Raw genomic sequence first — 22,807 nt, forward strand, 5'->3', positions numbered from 1 at the left:
AGCACAAAGTGTGATTAAAATGTACATATTAAGTATATAAAGATGATGTAAAGGTGCCAATCTAATTACATCTAGCCCTTTATTATAGCCATGATATGACAAAACGTTTAAATGATACAGTAATTTATGATACAAATCACAAAGATGGAGTCACAGTATGTCTTATCATGAAAAACTTGTGATCCTTTGTTTCCCAAATAATTCAAAGAGAACCATGATTTTTTTGACAAATTATTCAAAAGTTATGAGCAAAAATGTGGCTGGTGCTGTCACCAAACTTAGCTTGTATGCTGAGATCATGGTTGCAATAATGCATACCAAGTTTAGTTTTGATAGGACAAAGTGTTGCTGAGATACGGCCTGACTTTCTGTTTTGCCACACTACAGCAATTTTGTGCGGCTTGGTCTGGAGATCATCTGAGGAGTAGCGTAAAAATTGTTAATGGTACATTTTACATATTGCGCAATGGATACAACGTAAATTGAAAATATCAGTTTCACTCAACTCGACATGGGGAATAAAACCAGAAGAAAAAGAATTATTCTTCTTGGCCAAAGAGTTCAAAAGGTGTAAGCAAAAGGAAAGTCAAAGTTTGAACTGGTGGTGGCACTAAAGGGTTGGTCTGAGAGACCCCAAACATTGGTCAGAATAGCATTGAGGCCCACCCCAATTAGTGTACCAAATTTTAACTCTTTCCTCCAAATTGTTCTAGGGGCTGCCATAGACTTCAATGACAGAGGAAGAATAATTAACAGATACTATAGGGGCTTCACCCCTTATTTTAAGTAAGTTAATTAATTAGAATCTCTCTTTCTGTAGGAAATAATTCATGCTTCTATGGGAAGTGTTATTACTGTCGTGAGACTGAGCCTGCGTGTGCAGAGGGGGATATAATGGAGGGATCGGTTACCCTCTGGCTCCCTGACGTCTGGCCACTACAGAAACACAGACACCCCTGGGGACGGACATACCGAGAGGGCAAACTGGCCAGGTACTTGCTGTATGCCGATCGATTGTAATCTCTCTCTCTCTCTCTCTCTGTCTCGCTCTCTCTTGCTCTCGCGTACTCTCCCTGCTCTTTTCATGCTTTGACTGGAATGAGTACAGGTAAACGGCTATATCTGGCTTCAGTTTCAGTATTTCACTCACTGTGGTTGTATTGTTAGTTGTACTGTTCACTGTGTTTGTATCTTGGTCAGTGGGGACTTTCACTTAGCATTACTGAACTCTAGGCTTTTATTTCAGTTAGCAAGTGCAGCTGTTTTGTATGTTTTGAAATGCAGTAAGGACCGAACAACAATTAGCATGCATGCAGATAATATAGCTCACACGTGTTGGACTGTACAGGAATTGCTGATTAAAATAACAAAAGTGCAAAACAGGATACTGAAATTCTCAGTTTGGAGAACTTGGGTTTTCCCAAAAGCAAAGTTAAATTTCCTGAAATGAAGCTTCATTTTTTTTCACAAACCTATAAACACAAAACCAAACACTGGTTTTGATTTTGTTTGTTTTGGACAGGAAAGTATTTGAGTTGATGAATAACTTGTATGAGTTAAATGAATAATAAGTTATTTTATAAGTTTACATACACCTAGGCTAAATACATTAAAATTCATGTTACCATACAGTCAACCAACAGTCAATGAAGTTGGAAAAACTTTATTTCAGAATGTCCTAATTATACATATGGTGTGAATTTAATAGCTTTTTTTTGAAGGGGGCCTATGTAGCTCAGCGAGTATTGATGCTGACTACCACCCCTGGAGTCGCAAGTTCGAATCCAGAGTATGCTAAGCAACCAACCTAAATATTTGCTGAGAAAGCCCATCAAATAACAATAATTCAATATATAATAATGAAATAATTATAGTTATATTTAAATAATTATAAATAAAATATATACACCGATCAGCCACAACATTAAAACCACCAGCCTAATATTGTGTTGGTCTCCCTCGTGCCGGTAACTCAGATAACTGCTCTGTACAGTTGTGATGAGAAGAATATAATCTCAGAACGCTATTCTGAGATGCGGGTTGGCGCTGTTTTGGCTGCTCGAGGGGGACCTACACAATATTTGGCTGATCGGTGTATATTATAAAAAATAATCATATAGATAATTAAAATACATAACATTGCTGTGGCCGAAAATACAAAAATTTGCTTTAGAATCCAATATATTGTTTATTTCCATATTATTGAACATAGGCCTATCATTGGCCTACAATCCACTGCAATCCATTTTGCAATTGAATCCATCAATCAGTCCCAGATAGATTTATTATAAGGCCTTGTCAATGTACACCTGCGTCAGACAGACACTTTTGGAGCGTCTCACTTTGGTTGTGTCGCGTCATAAACATATTGTTTTTAGGTTGCTGTGTCAAGTTAAACGTAGTTTTAAACTTAGAAAAACAGGCCTTGAAATCCCTGCATTCGGATTTGCGCTCCACGCTGTGTTTGAATGCAAGATTGTGGTTATAGAAAAATTAAAGGACAAAAACTAACAATAAAAGTAATATTGTTATTGTATTGCACAAATAAGTGAAATTCATAGTACTTTACAAATAATATGTCTTTGTTAGCCAAGATGGCGTACTACAGTCTGTGTTTTTCAGTCTGTGGAAACAGGTGATTAGTGTTTATAGTATTAGGAAATTTTTCATTCTTTCTGTAATTGATGTAGTGGTTTGGGAGGTTTTTGTGTACAAATGCTTTAGAAAATCACTCCTTTCAAAAAGGAAATCATTCTCTTTAAAAAAAAATAAAAGCCCTAAGACTCCAGATCCTTTCTGTCTACAGAGATTTTTAATTATTTGGAGGTTGTTTTTTGCTGGGTTTTTCCTTTACATCAACAGAATGGACCACGCGGTGTGTCTGCTGTCAAGATAGTTGACCTGCATATTTATTACATATTCACATGACAATCCAGTTTCCCTTGCTCAGTTAACACCATTGACAGGAAGCTCAGCTCTTATACCATCCCAGTAGTCCCCTGCAGAGTGCAGCAGTCATTGTTGTAATTCTGATGCCAGGTGACCTGATGGGTTTTCAAAGCCCACTAGGCTTCAGCCATTAAGCATCAGACACCTTGAGCACAGTGAAAATGATATGGTGCTTGAAATAAAAACTCTGAAGAAATAAATTGACATTAATCCAGGACTGATGAAGTCAATGGACGAACGTATTCAAGAGAGTGTGTCTGTTATTATTCATTGTGTTGATCGATGACTCTGTGTTTGTGTGTTAGGTGGGAGTATGATGAGAGCTACTGCGAGGCTGTGAAGAAAATGCCTCCTTATGATGCCGGTCCACGGCTACTGGATGTCATCGACACAGCCATCTTTGATTACCTTATCGGCAATGCTGATCGCCATCACTACGAGAGTTTCCAGGACGATGGCGGAGCCAGCATGCTCATCCTTCTGGACAATGCTAAAAGGTATGGAAAAAACACACAGACAGGATAGAGTTAGATGAAGAAATAGGTGATACAATAACATTTTCATGTTTGAAATGTGTAACTTGAACTTGTGGTTTGCACCTGCAGTTTTGGAAACCCTGCTCTGGATGAGAGGAGTATTCTCGCCCCTCTTTATCAGTGCTGCATGTGAGTACGCACGCATACACAGATCTTAAACTTCCTCACAGATCTTAAACTTCCTTTAAAATTCACTCTGGACAATTCTGAATTTAAGAGTTGGCTCCCTCTCAAATCATGAGTTGTAATTTAAATTGAATTGGCAACAGCATGTTGAAGTGTATCAGGGTATAAGAACGCTTTAAGTATTGATTAGCCCCCAGAATGCCTTTATGCTCCGCATACTCATTATCTTCTTAATGATATATTGATTGACTCACAGAAAAAGAGCCTTATGCAGCTTTAATTGTACATGTACGTGCAAGACCGTCTATCACTGAACAGCCTGCTTGCTGTTTGGTGATGACAATTATATATGAGTTAATGTGCATTCACACTGACAGTAATTTGCAGCGACAAAGTGATTGGATGTAATTCATTTACAGCAGCTTATTGTGCCTCCTGATATTGTTAGACAAACCATTTTTGCATTTCCTGGTTTGGAACATGGACGTAAACTACAGTGGGTTAAACCGCTTTAGGGAAGACCGTAGCAAATACTATTTTTGCCTTCCCATTTGCTCCAACAGCAAAAGAAATGTAAAATCCACTAATATTTTCTACAACTTTCCAAAAGTGGACTGTGAGAGAAGAAAGAAAGATGCCAAATTTACTGTGACTCATTACTGTACATTTTTTTTGTACATTTGTAATTAATGCCAGGGTAATGTAACTCAAAGAATAATACTGTACATAATATGGAGCCCCTTGGAGGACAGGGCAGAAATTTGTTCTCTGAAATATTTTAGCATTTCTTCGCAGTACTTTGCATTCCTTGCAATAGTTTGCATGCCCTTGCAATAAGTTTTGCGTGCCTTCACAATAGTTTGCGTTTCATAGTAATATATTTTGCGTTCCCTCGCAATAGTTCGCATGCCCTTGCAATACGTTTTGCATTCCCTCGCAATAGTTTGCTCTCTCTCTCAATATGTTTTGCGTGCTCTCGCAATGTTTGCATTCCTTTGCGGTAAGTTTTGCATGCCCTTGCAATAGTTTGCATAACTTCTCAATTAGTTTTGCGTTCCCTTGCAATAGTTTGTTCCCTCGCAGTAGTTTGCGCTCCCTCTCAATAAGTTTTGCATTCCTTTGCAATAAGTTTTGCGTGATCTCGCAATAGTTTGTATTCCCTTGCAATACATTTTGCATGCAATCGCAATAGTTTGCATGACCTCGCAATAAGTTTTGCATTCCCTCACAATAGTTTTCGTTCCCTCGCAATAGCTTGCGTGCCGTCGCAAAACGTTTTGGATTCCTCTCGTAATAGATTACATTTCCCTTGCAATAGTTTGCGCAAACAGTAACCATATTTTGACCTTGATATTCGTAGTGAAACCATAGTAATAATACAGGAAAATGAAAACTATGTTTATAAAAATCTTAATTTTGTAGTTATTTTGGTTTTTACTACAAATTTGTAGTAAAAACATAGTAATCACAGGATTGATCATGGTTAAACTATAATAAAACCATGGTTAACATGGATACAGTGTACTGTACTAAAACCATGCTTCCACCAAAAAACCATGGTTACTTCAGTCTGCAATATTACTATAGTAAAACCATAGTTAATCTATGGTATTTGTATAGTAAAAGTATATAGCTATGATTTGTATTACCATAGTTTTAATTTTCCTGTATTATCACTATAGTTTCTATACTAATATCATGGTTAAAATATGGTTACTGTAGTAAATCACGGTACATTTATTGCGAGGGAACACAAAACTATTGCAAGGGCATGGAAAAAAATTCCCACCCTGTCCTCTAAGAGGCTCCTTAACATAACACTTAAAAATAAATAAATTTAGCTAGATTCACACTGCGAAATATGTCAGAAACGTGATCACAGTTTGTGGAAAGGGTCCAAACAGTCAAGTAGTAATGCCTACTAGCAAGCAAGAGTACAGAGACTTCATCAATTCAACTTCACAGACCTCGATTAAACTGCTCTACAATATTTCAGTTCAGTTGATACTCTTTGCCTTCCTAAAATATGCCTTACTCCTAACTTTTCCATTTGCTAGCACCAGACACACAATGGTCACAGATCTGATTAGTAACAGAATTTCTGTCTCTCTCTTTTGGAAATAAAAGGGTCCGTGTTTCCACTTGGAACAGGCTAAATCTGCTAAAAGGAGGAGTGTTGAGTTCAGCAATGCGACAGGCCACGGCCCACGACCCCGCCTTTCCAGTGCTGACGGGGCCACATCTTGCCGCACTCGACCGACGTCTCAATGGAGTGCTCACCATTGTGAGGCAGTGCATGGAGACACAGGGCGCAGACAACACTCTGATCGAGGACCGCATGAACCTGCCTCATCCTTAAAGACATTGAAGGCCAGAGGAGGAGAGAAACAAGGTGAAAATGTGTTTGTGGAGCATTGAACATTGACTCTTAATGCACAGGCTCCTTTCACATTCTCTTCAGGCTGCGTAGCTGGCGACCTGAAGGTCACCAGAAGCCTTAGGAGATGACTTGGAGGAGAATGTGGAGCTGTTTGTTTTTCAATGGATTAGTTCAAGCCAGACCACAGGCCAACATTTCCTTTTAGCATTTTTCCTTCTGGTTTGTTCTCCTTGATCTTTTCTTTTTGCCATCCAGGGCCATTTTCAGGAGGACTGGAGGTATGTCTGTTTTTGTTACTAAAACAGAACTTGCAATTTGATATCTGGCCTAACATTAAGACTCAGGAAAATGGAAAAATGTTCCAGGGGTCAGTCACCATTGCACATCAAATAAGGGAACGCAAGACTATTAACAGACTTTTTGAAAGTTCTTTCCACTTAAACTGTACATAGAGTACAGAACAAGTTTTTGAACAGAACTGACTGAGTAATAATATTGACTTAAAGATAAAATGAGAGTTATGATTGATTCATTGTGTTCGTATTGTACAGAGCTGGGATGTTATTGCTACTGATGTTCAACAAAGCATTGAAAGGCTGCTGTGAGAAATTTTCAACATTAAAAATTAATATTTAAAACTTACTAAAGTTTACTCTTTAAGTGTATGAGCCCTTTGTTCACAGTTAAGGTGTTGTCACATTTACCTTCGCACTGCAAATTTCCATGGTCATTTCAATCGGAAACCGCATGATCGTGAATTTCATGCAATGGACTATCGGTGGCAAAGAATTTCCCTTCATGGATTTTGCGCGGAGTTCAAGTTTGGTGAATTTTGACAGGCGAGTTCACCACATTGACCAATAGGAAGTTACTTGGTTTAGCAGTGACCTCTGTGTGGGCGGGGCTTCGTACATAGCTACACTGAATATTAACAATGAACAATATACCGTGAATTATTCCATTGGAATACACTTGAAATCTCTTGTCTTTCTCCTCAAATCCCTAATTACTATTTCTAATCACTGGTAGCATTCTTTACTGTGGAAGTGTTTCTAATGTAGAGAGATACTTCATTATTTAACTGTCAAAGTGATGGAAAGCATTTGAATTATTCATCATTGTTTTTACAATTCGTTAAATGACTGAGAATTTTCAGTCACCAGCATTTGTTTATAGATGACACTAGTTTTGATATTTTGTTATCTAATGCAATGACATTCATTTTAAGTGTCCAAATACATTTTGAGGCCGTTGTACTACCAACCTCATCATCTCTCTCCGTCGGTTTACTGGAAACAGTTGGTATTAACAGCAAATGTAGACTCCAGTTTCATGAGGTGCCTATCATTAATCATTTCATATCGTCAGTGACTAATACTGAAACGATAGAGAGTTTTGATCAAAGGATATTTCTGTTGATAGGAAATGACGTTTTATTTTTATAAAAACACCTCTGTGCTCTTAACCCCACGATTAGTATTTGAGACCACCATCCTCGATCACAACATGGTCTGATGTTTGTTAGTTTGTACATGTCTTTCCTTCACTTGGCTATGGAATTTCCAATGTGTCTCTGCTGCACGTGTAGCTAGCGTTATCTGTGTTATCACTTCAGTGCACTCAGTTTTCTCTTTCCCTCCAGTCACATCTGAACTTGACTGGCTGTCCTAAATATATGATGCCTCAAACTACTTGCTCATCTAAGGCTCTCAGGCTTGACCACCCACCTATGTGGGCTGTGAGCTTGGTTGAGATAAACTGCTGATATTGACTTTAATTAGGTCACTCTCTCTACGTGAAGGAAGATCCTGTTAAAGTAGATTAACAGAAGGGGGAAACCCTAGTGGTCTGTTCAGAGCCCCTGATGGGAAGTTATGGTGGAGAACACAATAAATATCATTGCAATAAAAAGCCTTATAAAAGGAAAGAGATGTCACGTAACAAATGATTGTAAGAAACAGACAACGTAGTATCGAAACCAAAGAAATGTGAATACAATTGTTCAATAAAGAATAAATTGATGCAACCATGCATCAACATTTCATGCGGTTGTCCAGGTGTTATGGCATTGTCAGCTGATACGAATATAAATTGGTTAATGGTAATTTCATACATATGGAACAGGTGCATCAAATCTGTAATAGGCTTACTAATCTGAAGCACAGGTTTATGCCCAGAACAGCCTGTTGGAGAATTTTAGCTTTGATATGACATGTCTCATCTGTTGATGTATACCAGAGACCTGAGGAATAGAAATAAGCTTGTTCCTGACAGTCGATATTTACTACAGCAACCCTGATTTCCATTTAAGGAATAGGTTCTCCAAATATTCATTATAGCAGTTATAAGAGTTAGTCCAATCCACTTTTTCTTAGAATTAAAGTGAGTCGTTACCACTGCTGTCCTTTAAGATGTTCAAGCCAAGTGAAGAAAGGAATAAAGGGATAGTTCACCCAAAAATGATAATACTCTCATAATTTACTCACCCTCATGCCATTCCAAACTCGTGTGACTTTCTTTTGCAAAATACAAAAACTTTGATATTTTGATGAATGAGGTGTTTTTTACATTCAACGCAAGTCAACGGGGATCAAAGCTTTCAAGCTTCAAAAAGCACATAAAGGCACCTGACTCAAATGGTGTATTCCACGTATTCTAAAACAATATGATAGCTTTGGGGGGGAAAACAGGTCAAAATTTAAGTCCTTGTTCACTATTAATCTTGACATCTTGCAGGGGCCTGGGTAGCTCAGTGGTAAAATACGCTGGCTACCACCCCTGGAGTTCGCTAGTTCGAATCCTAGGGCGTGCTGAGTGACTCCAGCCAGGTCTCCTAAGCAACCAAATTGGCCCGGTTGCTAGGGAGGGTAGAGTCACATGGGGTAACCTCCTCGTGGTCGCTATAATGTGGTTTGTTCTCGGTGGGGCGCATGGTGAATTGAGCGTGGTTGCCGAGGTGGATGGCGTGAAGCCTCCACACACGCTATGTCTCCGTGGCAACGCGCTCAACAAGCCACGTGATAAGATGCGTGGGTTGACTGGAGGCAACTGGGATTCGTCCTCCGCCACCCGGACTGAGGCCAATCACTATGCGACCACGAGGACTTAGAGCGCATTGGGAATTGGGCATTCCAAATTGGGAGAAAAAGAGGAAAAATCCCCCCCCCCCCCCCCCCAAAAAAAATCTTGACATCTGGCCCAATTGGAACATAGTGCAGGTTTCGAGATGATGATTCTTTGATGATGCACATGATTGTCAGGTACTCAATCGCGGTGTCAATGTATATCAATTATACAGTTTAGGCGTTTAACCGGTAGGCGGCCGCTAAAAATATATATATTTACCCCGCAAGCCGTATGGAGTACTTTTATGCTGCCTTTGTTTTTTTGGAGCTGGAAAATTTTGGACATCATTGACAAAACCGGCTGAGACATTCTTTAAAAAAATCTTTGTTTTTTCGCAGATTAAAGAAAATCATACGAGTTTGAGACGGCATGAGGGTGAGTGAGTACCGAATGATCATTTTTGGATGAACTATTCCATTAAATTGCAGTTTGTTCCTCACACAGATGGGTCATAAGACCTAGAATATAGACTCTTTTGTGACGTAAACACTAACAAAGGTACTGTCCTGAACTGCCAAAACAAAATGACTAGCGTGTCTGACTAAAACAGAACAAATTAGATATGTGCAAAAACTGAAAATTAACAATGAGGTGTCATGACCAGATCCTTTAAATAAGACTTTGAGGCAACATTTTTCATACATTTACCTGAAGTTACTTATCCAGATGTATACTATTATCTTGTTGACACTGAGTGCATCTACATGAGAGAGGCAATGAAAGCATATCATAGTTTAGATGATTACAAATATTTCCTTAGCAGAAAGGTTGGGAATATTTGATCACTCTTACTATAATCAGTGAAGCTGTTAACACTGCAAGTGCATGACTTGTGCAGCTTCATTCATTAAAATGGGAGCGACCTATTAGGTCACTTTTAAAGCCTGTAAAGAAAGACTCTGACTTACTGTATTTAGCCAGCAAGTCTCTACCTATTAAATACAGTTAGTTTGCAAAAATGTAGTTCACTTACCAAAGATAGAATGTGTGCTACACATCCTACAGTTGTTAGTACTGTACGTACCCATTCATCTCACTTCACTGCTGCAATCCATGCGTGCATTTGTTTCGTTTTCCGGAAATCTCTTTAATCACCTAACACTTTAGGTGCACCCAAAACCGTACACTTTTGCACTATTCTACATCATTTCGTAGTAGAAGTAGTGCGAGTAGTATGTTAACATTGAAAATGCAACAAAAAGAAGTGTACTATTAGTACCCAGATGATGCACTTCTTCAACCGTCAAAACAGTACGTAGCCAAAGGGGTAAAGTTACCTGGCTGTTTTGCTGGTCTGACAAAACGATTGTTAATAACAGAGAATGTAGCAAATGGCGAAACTTCAGTGAAGACAACACCTTACAAATGTGTGTTAAATGCTTTTCTATCACCCCATGTTATGTGAATATGTACATTGTTAGAGATACAAGTATTGAACTGAGGTTGGCTAATGTGGCAAAGCTAGCGGTAACACATCGCATGCATTTGAAACGTTGCTTCAGTCAGCTGTTAAATGGTGAATGCTTCCGTGTTGTAAAAAACTGTTAAGTGTTCCATTTGGGACAGTGCGACACTTTGAAAATTCATACACCGCAAGGCTGAGTGCATAGTGTATAGTGCGTCATTTGGAATACAGCTTTTGATTTTCGTTAGTTCCAGGCATCCAGGGAGAATCCAGCCACCAAACAACATGGTCCAAATTTTAATGTTGACATTGATGTGACAATCTTGTTTGCGTTGCCAACAGGGCCACGCACAGACATTTTGGGGGGCAGTGGCCCAAAACCATGAAAGGACACCCCCAACACACATTTAATTACTATTAGTGTATCATCTCTTATAATCATTCAGTGGAGACAATTGGAGACCAACTTTGAATTTCAATTTACCTGCATATTTTTCTTGTCCATGTTGTTCTCATTGTCGTAAGCAACTCAGAATTATAAATGAAGGTGAATGTTTTTAGTATATCTAACCTTAGATTTTTCTCAAACCATTCTGTGGACCAGATTGGACTCAATCTGCACGAGCCATGTGATTGACACCAGTGATATTAATGTCTGATCTCTTGTCTGAAGGAAATAAAGGTAATTATAACCAAAATGGAAATGTGTTGTGGTATTATTTGAATATGTTAAATGGCATATGTACAAATAGAAAAATATGTGGCCTGATTAAAAAAACAGCCTACCGGACTCCATTAACGTAAAAATGTACTACGGAATAAACAGCAACATTTTACATAGGCTAAAACACTACAAAACTGTTGCATACATTTATGATGTTCAAGTCCATTTTAAAGTGTTTGAAAAATGAACAAAAGTTCAATATTTTATTTCACCCAGAGGGGTACCTTAGCCCTTGTGGGCAAAGGGGGATCGGCTCGGCCACTGTTCCAGGAACAAACATGGAACAACATGGGTGAGAAAATGAGAAAATAAGTGAGAAAATATCCCTTAAATTAACAAGATAATGCTTATCTTTTTAAAAGATACTAAAGTATAATATTTTTTTGTCAAGAATTACCAGTCATCAAAGAGGGAATCTTTGGGAGGAGGCATGAGAAATGATTCACCTCTCTCCCTTCAGCTGTCTCTTTTATTCCCGGAAGAGGACTTGTTACAAGTAAGGATTGCTGAGATTAAGGAATCAAGCATTACGGGTTCAAACTTGTGAACCATGTTTACCCTACCCTAAACTCTAGATTATAGAGAAAAACTTGAAATGGTCGGTATAAAAGGTCATCCTTTCAATGAAAGACTCAATCAATGAGTGGTGTGAAAACCCCTTTAGCCACAATGGCATATTGAATATGAAAAAGTGACACTTTCGCTTCAATATGCGGTTGTTTCTTCGGTCACTTGCGCTCTCTGTAGACCCTTGGACTTCAATCTGACTAAATGGGTATGATTCAGTTGGGTAAACGGTTGAGTCAAAGTGGAGATTTTGGTTTGTAGAATAGGACAACAGCCGTGCTTTCAGTATGGTATCAGAAAGTTCTCCCCTAAACCTATGTTTATGCTTATTATTTGTTGTGCTACACATTTTTAATATTAAGATATGTTGCCTTAGTGATTCATCCAAGCAAATAAATAAATAAATAGGTATATAGAACTGCTATGCCAGTGGGCAGGCTAGTATGTGCCTTTTTTCACATCCATTTTATCCAAAGCAACATGAAGTACATTAATTGTAGTTAACGTATTACTGTGACAACCTGAGGTTATAAGAGACTTAAGGTCACAGTTGTGAAAGGTCCTCAGTTGGGATCAAACCTACTAACCATTTTTTATGGTTCATGTCTATTAATCACGCCATGTGCTATGCAAGCTATAAACATTTTCAGTGACTTTATACAGACACGTCCAGGTAGTACATTTTTGACATTGGGTTGCCCCATTAATTTTGGGATGCCAAATTCTCCAGTCCCTGGCTCACAGTGGCAGTCACCCTTTTACACATTGGTCATTTTGGTAATGCTTTAATCCAAAGCAACATATAGTTCCCTATTTACAGGGACAGTCCCTTTGAAGCGACATTAGGATATGTACCATGCTCAAAGTGACACAAAGGTGAAAGTTTCACAAACCTACTCTTGCGGGTTTAAACCTACAGCCTTTCATTTATCAATTCAAATCTTCAGTAAGCTACATCTACCCACTGATGTCTCATGATCTAGCTATGTAGCTATCACTCTGTCACTTTCCTGTCTGTCACTTTTCTATCTATCTATCTATCTATCTATCCATCTGTCTGTCTGTCTGTCTGTCTCTGTCCCAACAATCACGTTAGCTGTCTGTCTGTCTATCACTTTCCTTTCTGTCTGTCTGTCTATCACTTTCTTTTCTATCAGTCTGTCTTTCTTCATTTCTTATCCAAATCTATCTATCTGTATGTCACTTTTCCATCTATCTGTCTATCTATCTATCTGTCTACCTATTTGTCTGTCTGTCTGTCACTTTCTTTTCTATCTATCTATCTGTCTGTCTGTCTGTCTCTGTCCCAACAATCACTTTATCTGTCTGTCTGTCTATCACTTTCTTTTCTGTCTATCTGTCTATCACTTTCCTTTCTGTCTGTCTGTCTATCACTTTATTTTCTATCTGTCTGTCTGTCTTCATTTCTTATCCAAATCTATCTATCTGTCTGTCACTTTTCTATCTGTCTATCTGTATGTCTGTCTATATGTCTGTCTGTCTATTACTTTCTTTTCTATCTATCCATCTGTCTGTCTGTCTGTCTCTGTCCCAACAATCACATTCTCTGTCTGTCTGTCTATCACTTTCCTTTCTGTCTGTCTGTCTATCACTTTCTTTTCTATCTGTCTGTCTATCTTCATTTCTTATCCAATCCATCTATGTGTCTGTCTGTCACTTTTCTATCTATCTGTCTCTGTCTGTCTGTCACTTTCTTTTCTATCTATCCATCTGTATGTCTGTCTGTCTCTGTCCCAACAATCACATTCTCTGTCTGTCTGTCTATCACTTTCCTTTCTGTCTGTCTGTCTATCACTTTCTTTTCTATCTGTCTGTCTGTCTTCATTTCTTATCCAATCCATCTATGTGTCTGTCTGTCACTTTTCTATCTATCTGTCTGTCTGTCTGTCACTTTCTTTTCTATCTATCCATCTGTCTGTCTGTCTGTCTCTGTCCCAACAATCACATTCTCTGTCTGTCTGTCTATCACTTTCCTTTCTGTCTGTCTGTCTATCACTTTCTTTTCTATCTGTCTGTCTGTCTTCATTTCTTATCCAATCCATCTATGTGTCTGTCTGTCACTTTTCTATCTATCTGTCTGTCTGTCTATCACTTTCTTTTCTGTCTGTCTGTCTATCACTTTCTTTTCTATCTGTCTCTCTGTCTTCATTTCTTATCCAATCCATCTATGTGTCTGTCTGTCACTTTTCTATCTATCTGTCTGTCTGTCACTTTCTTTTCTGTCTATCCATCTGTCCATCTGTCTCTGTCCCAACAATCACGTTCTCTGTCTGTCTGTCTATCACTTTCCTTTCTGTCTGTCTGTCTATCACATTCTTTTCTATCTGTCTGTCTGTCTTCATTTCTTATCCAATCCATCTATGTGTCTGTCTGTCACTTTTCTATCTATCTGTCTATCACTTTCTTTTTTGTCTATCACTTTCTGTCTGTCTTGTCTATCACTTTCTTTTCTATCTGTCTGTCTGTCTTCATTTCTTATCCAAATCTATCTGTCTGTCACTTTTTTATCTATCTATCTGTCTATCTATCTATCTATCTGTCTGTGTCTGTCTGTCACTTTGTTTTCTATCTATCCATCTGTCCGTCTGTCTGTCTGTCTCTGTCCCAACAATCACGTTATCTGTCTGTCTGTCTATCACTTTCTTTTCTATCTGTCTTTCTGTCTTCATTTATTATCCAAATCTATCTATCTGAAAAGTGTCTCTCTATCACTTTCTTTTCTATCTGTCCATCCGTTTAGCTGTCTGTCTGTCTATCACTTTTCTATCTGTCCATCCGTCTAGCTGTCAGTCTATCACTTTCTTTTCTATCCATCCATCTGTCTGTCTGTGTCTGTCTCTTTGTCCCAACAATCACGTTATCTATCTGTCTGTCTATCACTTTCTTGTCTGTCTGTCTGTCTGTCTATCACTTTCTTTTCTGTCTGTCTTCATTTCTTCTCAAAATCCATCAGTCTGTATGTCTGTCACTTTTTAACTATCTGTCTGTCTGTCTGTCTCTTTCTTTTCTATCTGTCTGTCCCAACAATCACATTGTCTGTCTGTCTATTACTTTCTTTTCTGTCTGTCTATCTGTCTATCTGTCTGTCACTTTCCTTTCTATCTGTCCATCCATTTAGCTGTCAGTCTATCACTTTCTTTTCTATCTATCCATCCATCCATCTCTCTGTCCCAACAATCACATTATCTATCTGTCTGTCTGTCTATCACTTTCTTGTCTGTCTGTCTGTCTGTCTATTACTTTCCTTTCTATCTGTTTGTCTGTCTTCATTTCTTATCCATATCTATCTGTCTGTCACTTTTCTATCTATCTGTATGTTTGTCTGTCTGTCTGTCTATCACTTTCTTTTCTGTCTGTCTTCATTTCTTCTCAAAATCTAACAGTCTGTCTGTCTGTATGTCTGTCACTTTTTGTCTAGCTGTCACTCTTTCTGTCACTTTCCTGTCTGTCACCTTTCTATCTATCTGTCTGTCTATCACTTTCTTTTCTATCTTATCTGTCTTCATTTCTTCTCAAAATCTTTCTATCTGTATGTCTATCACTTTCTTTTCTATCTATCCATCCGTCTGTCTGTCTGCCTCTGTCCCAACAATTGCGTTGTCTGTCTGTCTATCACTTTCTTTTCTATCTGTCTGTCTGTCACTTTCTTTTCTGTCTGTCTGTTTGTCTGTCACTTTCTTTTCTATCTATCTGTCTGTTTGTCTGTCTGTCTGTCTGTCCGTCCCAACAGTCACATAATCTATCTGCCTGTCTCTGTCTCTCTTTCTTTATAAGTCTGTCTGTTTGTCTGTCTGTCTGTCCCAACAGTCATGTAATCTATCTGCCTGTCTCTGTCTCTCTTTCTTTATGTCTGTCTGTCTGTCCCAACAGTTACATAATCTATCTGCCTGTCTCTGTCTGTCTCTTTCTTATCTATCTATCTATCTATCTATCTATCTGTCTGTCTCTCTGTCTGTCACTTTATCTATCTGTATGTCTATGTGTCTGTCTGTCCCAAAAGTCACGTTATCTATCTGCCTGTCTCTGTCCCTCTTTCTTTATATGTCTGTCTGTCTGTCTGTCTGTCCCAACAGTCACGTTATCTATCTGCCTGTCTCTGTCTCTCTTTCTTTATATGTCTGTCTGTCTGTCCCAACAGTTACATAATCTTCTGTCTGTCTCTTTCTTATCTATCTATAGATCTATTTATCTATCTATCTATCTATCTATCTATCTATCAGGAGAAACGATCTATCTACAGGAGTCTGCAGTTGCGTGTAAGTGTGTTTATTTCATTGTTTTACTTTGTGGTAGAGTGGTATTCATTGCTAGACTTCTGCTGTTTGTTTACTGTCTTGAACTCAATTAAACGTGGGTTGGTGTGTGTGTGTGTGTGCTATATTGTTTTGACTTGTCCCAGGGTATTCACTGCTAGATTTAGCGTTGGTTGTCCAGTGTGTGTAAAACTATCATGGTTTTTAGTGTCTATAAACAGTGCTTCACTTGTTTTAGAGTATTATTTATTGCTAAAGTGCAGCATAATTTATTTGCGGTGTACGGAAGTCGCTTTTGTTCCCACGCTTGTCACCTCGCGCGACCCTTAGTTTCGGTTGACCACGTGACTAGCTTTGTTGTGCTAAGTAGCATTAAGGCGTGTCCTGCTTTTTTCATTGATCGGCTCATTATCATCGGCTCGTTATCATTGAATGCTGATGTGGCAGCGGAAGTGGTAGCCCTCGTGGAAAGCCCTCCACATGTGAAGACCTACATGTGTAAAGACCAGCGAGTCTACCTGTGCGAGTCCACCGACAAGGCGCCACTCACCATAGCACTTAAGTACCTTGTTATTGTATCTCTTTTCTTATTTTCTTCTATATACTAACATGTCTATTTCATGAATAACGCATGCCTTCAAGCACATCCCTATTATCTGTTACAGACTGTTTACATGATATCGATGCAAAGCCAAACGCAACCCACACAACCTACGGCCACTTTGCACTTCAGCACCTGCTCCGCTCTCTTTCTCAGTGGGGCTCTGGAACTGCCAGTCAGCTGTGAACAAAACTGACTTCATTCCAGCCTTTGCCACACAGTCCACCCTCAGCATCCTGGCACTGACAGAAACATGGATACGTCCAGAGGATACAGCAACACCTGCTGCTCTCTCCAACAACTTCTTCTCTCATACCCCTCGACACACCGGTAGGGGTGGGGGAACAGGTTTGCTCATTCATAACAACTGGACTTTTTCACCACACTCTTCACTATGTAACAATACTAGTTTTGAATTCCATGCTATTACTAAAATGCAACCCACAAAAATATATGTTGTTGTCATCTATCGCCCTCCAGGTCAGCTGACAAACTTTCTTGAGGAGTTGGATGACCTGCTGTCCTCCTTGCCGGAGGATGGTAGGCCAGTTGTGGTTCTTGGTGATTTCAACATACACCAAGACAATCCCCAGGCCACTGAACTGAATACTCTCCTGGCCTCATTTGACTTGGAAAGACTACACACCACAGCAACTCACAGATTGGGCAACCAGCTGGACCTCATTTTTACACGGAACTGTTCCAACTCAAATATTCTTGTTACTCCTTTACATGTCTCTGATCACTACTTTGTTCAATTCAACATGACTCTCCCATCTACAGTAAAACAGTCTCCACCTTTGGTTTCATTTCGCCGTAACCTCCGTTCTCTTTCACCCTCACACCTCTCCACTGCTGTCTCTACCTTTCTTCCCACACTAAATGTATTTACCACAAATGTAAACAATGCCACAGACACACTAAGCTCCTGTCTAAACAACATCTGTCCTATCTCCTCTAGGCCAGCACGTGCTACACCACCCAGCCCCTGGCTGTCTGACGTCCTTCATGAACATCGGACTGACCTCAGGGCAGCTGAGAGGAGATGGCGGAAATCTAAAGATCCAGCAGATCTAGGTAAATATCAGTCTCTGCTTGCAACTTTTTCAGATAATGTTAAATATGCAAAAACCTCCTATTACCAGAACAAGATCAACAGCACCACAGACACTCACAGCTTGTTTAGAACATTCAACACACTTCTCTGCCCTCCCATTCCACCACCTGACACATCACTGACAGCAAATGTCTTCGCCACATTTTTTACTAATAAGGTTACATCCATCAGCAATACATTCTCAGCACCACACCCTGTCAAACACCCATCTCCTGTATGCAACTCTTCTGTCTCTGTGTACTCTCCTCTGACTGACACTGAGGTCTCTAAACTCCTCCTCTCCAACCACCCCACCACCTGTTCCCTTGACCCCATTCCTTCTCACCTTCTCCAGGCCATTTCTCCGTCCATCCTACCTGCACTCACACACATAATTAACACATCTCTACTTACAGGCACTTTTCCCACTACATTCAAGCAGGCTCGAGTAACCCTGCTGCTGAAGAAACCCGCACTTAACCCCACACAAATAGAACACTTCAGACCAGTCTCTCTCAGACTGGGGCGAAGGTTCTCTCACTTGAAAGGGCAGTTTTCAATCAAATCTCTGCCTGTCTCTCACAGAACAAGCTGCTGGATGACAATCAGTCAGGTTTCAAAAGTGGACACTCCACCGAGACTGCCCTGCTGTCTGTCACTGAGTCGCTGAGACGGGCGAAAGCTGAATCCAGATCATCCGTCCTGATTCTGCTGGACCTTTCTGCAGCCTTTGACACAGTCAACCATCAGATTTTACTCTCCACCCTCTCCTCGCTGGGCTTCACAGGAACTGTGCTTGACTGGTTTAACTCCTATCTCTCAGGTAGGTCCTTCAAGGTAGCCTGGAGAGGTGAGGTATCCAAGCCTCATCAGCTACTTACTGGGGTACCTCAGGGATCAGTGCTTGGGCCACTTCTCTTCTTTATATACACAACATCACTGGGACCCATCATTCAGGCACATGGTTTCTCTTACCACTGCTACGCTGATGACATGCAACTCTACTTGTCTTTCCAGCCCAACGACACCACAGTGACTGCTCGAATTTCTGCCTGCCTGGCAGACATCTCGGCCTGGATGAAGGAGCACCACCTGCAACTCAACCCAGCCAAGACTGAACTCCTTGTCTTTCCAGCCAACCCTGCTGTTGAACACAACATCACTGTGCAGCTGGGTGCAACTACAGTAACGCCTTCCAAATCAGTCAGAAATCTAGGGGTAACCATCGACAACAGTCTAAATTTCAAAGACCACATCTCAAAGACAGCAAGATCATGTAGATTTACACTCTACAATATCAGGAAGATAAGACCCTTCCTCTCTGAACATGCCACACAACTGCTTGTCCAGTCACTTATCATAACTAGACTGGACTACGGTAACGCTCTCATTGCAGGCCTCCCTGCATGTGCAATTAGACCCCTGCAAATGATCCAGAATGCAGCAGCACGTCTGGTCTTTAATGAACCAAAGAGAGTACATGTTACACCACTCCTTGTCTCTCTCCACTGGCTGCCGGTTGATGCATGTATCAAATTCAAGGCTCTGATGCTGGCATACAGAACATTCACTGGGTCTGCTCCAGCATACCTAAAATCATTTATGCAGAGCTACACGCCCAATAGAAGCATGCGGTCGGCTAAGCAACGTCGCCTTGTTGTACCAACACAAAGAGGCACCAAAATACTTTCCCGGACTTCATCATACTACATTGGTGGAACGACTTTCCCAACTCCATCCGTGAAGCTGACTCACTCTCTGTCTTCAAAAAACGACTAAAAACACATCTTTTACATGAGCACTTAACCAGTCATTTAAAAAAAAAAAAAAAAAAAAAATCCTGTTGCAATTTATTCTGTTTTGAATACTATTCTGATGCTAGTGAAACTTTGTAATATGGCACTTTTCATACCACTGTCTCCTTAAGATGATTCGCTTATGTTTTCCTCTTTTGTAAGTCGCTTTGGATAAAAGCGTCTGCCAAATGAATAAATGTAAATGTAAATCTATCTATCTATCTCTCTCTCTCTCTCTCTCAAATTCAAATTGGCTTTATTGGCATTACTGTATACAATGTAGCCAAAGCATTGAGTAATAAACATATTACAAACATAAAAAAAACATATGTATATACAATAAATAAATAATAAGATAAAATACACACAAATGACAAAGTAAAATACAGAGAGCAATGAGAAAGGGAAGAACAAAGGAAATTAAAATAGCTGTTTCAATAGAGCTCTAATATCATGACGGGTCAGCCTATCTCCCTCATATGATGACAGGAGGACACATACTGCGCTGCCAGCTGAATACACTCTACTTTCCCTCCCATAAGATATGAAAGTTTGTTTAAATCATATATGTCCTGGAATTCAGGTACAATATGAGCTATTTGTGTAAAGCAAGTGTTTCTAATTGTCTCATATTTACTGCAGTGAGTGAGGAAAAGCAGCTCGTCCTCCACATCTCCTTCAGTGCAGTGTGAACACAGTCTGTCCTCTCTGGGTCTCCAGTTCTGTCTGTGTCGACCTGTCTCTACAGACAGACTGTGCTCACTCAGACGATACTTTGACAGAAGCTTTCTATGTCGATAGTCTTTAATATTGATCAAATATGGTGCCAATTTATAATCAGTCTTGATTCTGTGGAAGTAGCTTAATTTACAGTGCATCTGGAAAGTATTCACAGCACTTCACTTTTTCCACATTATGTTATGTTACAGCCTTATTCCAAAATGGATTAAATTCATTATTTTCCTCAAAATTCTACAAACAATACCCCATAATGACAACGTGAAAGAAGTTTGTTTGAAATCTTTGCAAATGTATTAAAAATAAAAAACGGAAAAAATCACATGTACGTAAGTATTCACAGCCTTTGCTCAATACTTTGTTGAAGCACCTTTGGCACCAATTACAGCCTCAAGTCTTTTGAGTATGATGCTACAAGCTTGGCACACCTATTTTTGGGCAGTTTCTCCCATTCTTCTTTGCAGGACCTCTCAAGCTCCATCAGGTTGGATGGGGAGCGTCGGTGCACAGCCATTTTCAGATCTCTCCAGAGATGTTCAATCGGGTTCAAGTCTGGGCTCTGGCTGGGCCACTCAAGGACATTCACAGAGTTGTCCCGGAGCCACTCCTTTGTTATCTTAGCTGTGTGCTTAGGGTCGTTGTCCTGCTGGAAGATGAACCTTCGCCCCAGTCTGAGGTCCAGAACGCTCTGGAGCAGGTTTTCATCAAGGATGTCTCTGTACATTGCTGCATTCATCTTTCCCTCGATCCTGACTAGTCTCCCAGTCCCTGCCGCTGAAAAATATCCCCACAGCATGATGCTGCCACCACCATGCTTCACTGTAGGGATGGTATTGGCCAGGTGATGAGCGGTGCCTGGTTTCCTCCAGACATGACGCTTGCCATTCAGGCCAAAGAGTTCAATCTTTGTTTCTTATGGTCTGAGAGTCCTTCAGGTGCCTTTTGGCAAACTCTAGGCGGGCTGTCATGTGCCTTTTACTGAGGAGAGGTTTCCGTCTGGCCACTCTACCATACAGGCCTGATTGGCGGAGTGCTGCAGAGATGGTTGTTCTTCTGGAAGGTTCTCCTCTCTCCACAGAGAAACACTGGAGCTCTGTCAGAGTGACCATCAGGTTCTTGGTCACCTCCCTGACTAAGGCCCTTCTCCCCCGATCGCTCAGTTTGGCCAGGCGGCCAGCTCTAGTAAGAGTCCTGGTGGTTCCAAACTTCTTCCATTTACGGATGATGGAGGCCACTGTGCTCATTGGGACCTTCAATGCTGCAGAAATGTTTCTGAACCCTTCCCCAGATCTGTGCCTCGATACAATCCTGTCTCGGAGGTCTACAGACAATTCCTTGGACTTCATGGCTTGGTTTGTGCTCTGACATGCACTGTTAACTGTGGGACCTTATATAGACAGTGTGTGCCTTTCCAAATCATGTCCAATCAACTGAATTTACCACAGGTGGACTCCAATCAAGTTGTAGAAACATCTCAAGGATGATCAGTGGAAACAGGATGCGCCTGAGCTCAAGTTTGAGTGTCATGGCAAAGGCTGTGAATACTTATGTACATGTGATTTTTTTTGTTTTTTATTTTTAATAAATTTGCAAATATTTCAAATGTATTTGTATGTACTTGTGTGACTTTGTGCTGCCAATCATGAATGTATTCTTTCTGGGTTGTTCTTTCTGTCTGTTTCAGTTTTGCCAGTCTGAACTGGATGGATGACTTTAGTTGATATTTTTCCACTAAATAGTGCATAGGGTCACTCTCTGGGTGTCCTGCACTGTGTGTATAGGTACAATGATGTTAGTTATCTGGAGGTGTGTCTGACAAATGGAACCAGAACTGCTTTCTTCTGGATTTCAGTGAGGAGGGGGCACCGGCCCAGTTCTGCTCTACAACCCAGACTTGGAGCATTTCTGTGAAGTTTTTGCAGAATTGTAGGTGGAAAATTTCAACAGGGCTTTTATCCCAGGATGCATAATTTAATTTATATCTGGGGCCCCAGATTTCACAGCCATATAGAAGTATAGGTTTGATGATGCTGTCAAAGACTTTCAGTCACAGTTTAATAGAGTGGTTGAACTTAAATAATTTTTCTTATACTGTAATATGTCCTACGGGCTTTGTCAGTCAGATCTTTTATTGCCAAATCAAATTGTCCTGAAGCAGACATTGTAAGACCCAAATAATTCTAGCAGCTGGCATGATGAAGGATTGTTCCCCCGATTGTAAAAAAATATATATTTATTGTTCATAATGCGAAAAATCATGACTTTGGACTTCTCCATGTTTGTAGGTAAGGCCCAATCACTGCTATATTTTTCTAAAATTGAGAGGCTTTCATGTAGTCACTCTTTATTAGGTGACAGCAGCAGGAGGTCGTCAGTGTAAAGGAGGCATTTGATTTCTCTGCCATCTAAGATCAGTCCAGGGCAAGGTGGCTTTTGAAGGGTTGTGACCAAATTCATTTATAAAATATTAAATAGAGTTGGGCTGAGGC

The 22,807-nt window shown here is 40.0% G+C and overlaps 3 protein-coding genes across 3 annotated transcripts in view; all 3 read left to right on the forward strand.

The window, feature by feature from the left end:
* Positions 1–11,209, forward strand: part of fam20b (FAM20B glycosaminoglycan xylosylkinase) — a 41,422-nt gene extending 30,213 nt beyond the window's left edge. Inside the window, exons 6-9 of the mRNA XM_051645638.1 lie at positions 821–992; positions 3,255–3,446; positions 3,555–3,614; positions 5,739–11,209. Coding sequence (XP_051501598.1) covers positions 821–992; positions 3,255–3,446; positions 3,555–3,614; positions 5,739–5,970 — 656 coding nt within the window. The 3' untranslated portion in view covers positions 5,971–11,209. The remainder of the gene's footprint in view (positions 1–820; positions 993–3,254; positions 3,447–3,554; positions 3,615–5,738) is intronic.
* A 325-nt stretch (positions 11,210–11,534) lies between these two features.
* On the forward strand, positions 11,535–18,936 carry LOC127410477 (uncharacterized). The gene is made up of 5 exons (XM_051645743.1): positions 11,535–11,538; positions 16,779–17,036; positions 17,169–17,765; positions 18,370–18,607; positions 18,802–18,936. Exons 1-4 carry the CDS (start codon positions 11,535–11,537, stop codon positions 18,384–18,386), a joined length of 876 nt encoding a protein of 291 aa, XP_051501703.1. The 3' UTR covers positions 18,387–18,607; positions 18,802–18,936.
* LOC127410406 (uncharacterized) lies at positions 18,645–19,623 on the forward strand. The gene has a single exon (XM_051645663.1). The coding sequence runs from the start codon at positions 18,778–18,780 to the stop codon at positions 19,561–19,563; it is 786 nt and encodes a 261-aa protein (XP_051501623.1). The 5' UTR covers positions 18,645–18,777; the 3' UTR covers positions 19,564–19,623.
* Positions 19,624–22,807: the final 3,184 nt, after the last annotated feature.

This window comes from Myxocyprinus asiaticus, chromosome 19 (assembly GCF_019703515.2).
Source record: "Myxocyprinus asiaticus isolate MX2 ecotype Aquarium Trade chromosome 19, UBuf_Myxa_2, whole genome shotgun sequence".
NCBI lineage: Eukaryota > Metazoa > Chordata > Actinopteri > Cypriniformes > Catostomidae > Myxocyprinus > Myxocyprinus asiaticus.

Excerpts from the sequence above, each read along its gene's own strand:
- LOC127410477 (XM_051645743.1), top strand. Across the intron at positions 17,037-17,168 it reads CGGTAGGGGTGGGGGAACAG|GTCAGCTGACAAACTTTCTT; the intron begins GTTTGCTCATTC and ends ATCGCCCTCCAG.
- LOC127410406 (XM_051645663.1), top strand. The coding sequence starts at position 18,778 with ATGCAACTCTACTTGTCTTTCCAGCCCAACGACACCACAGTGACTGCT.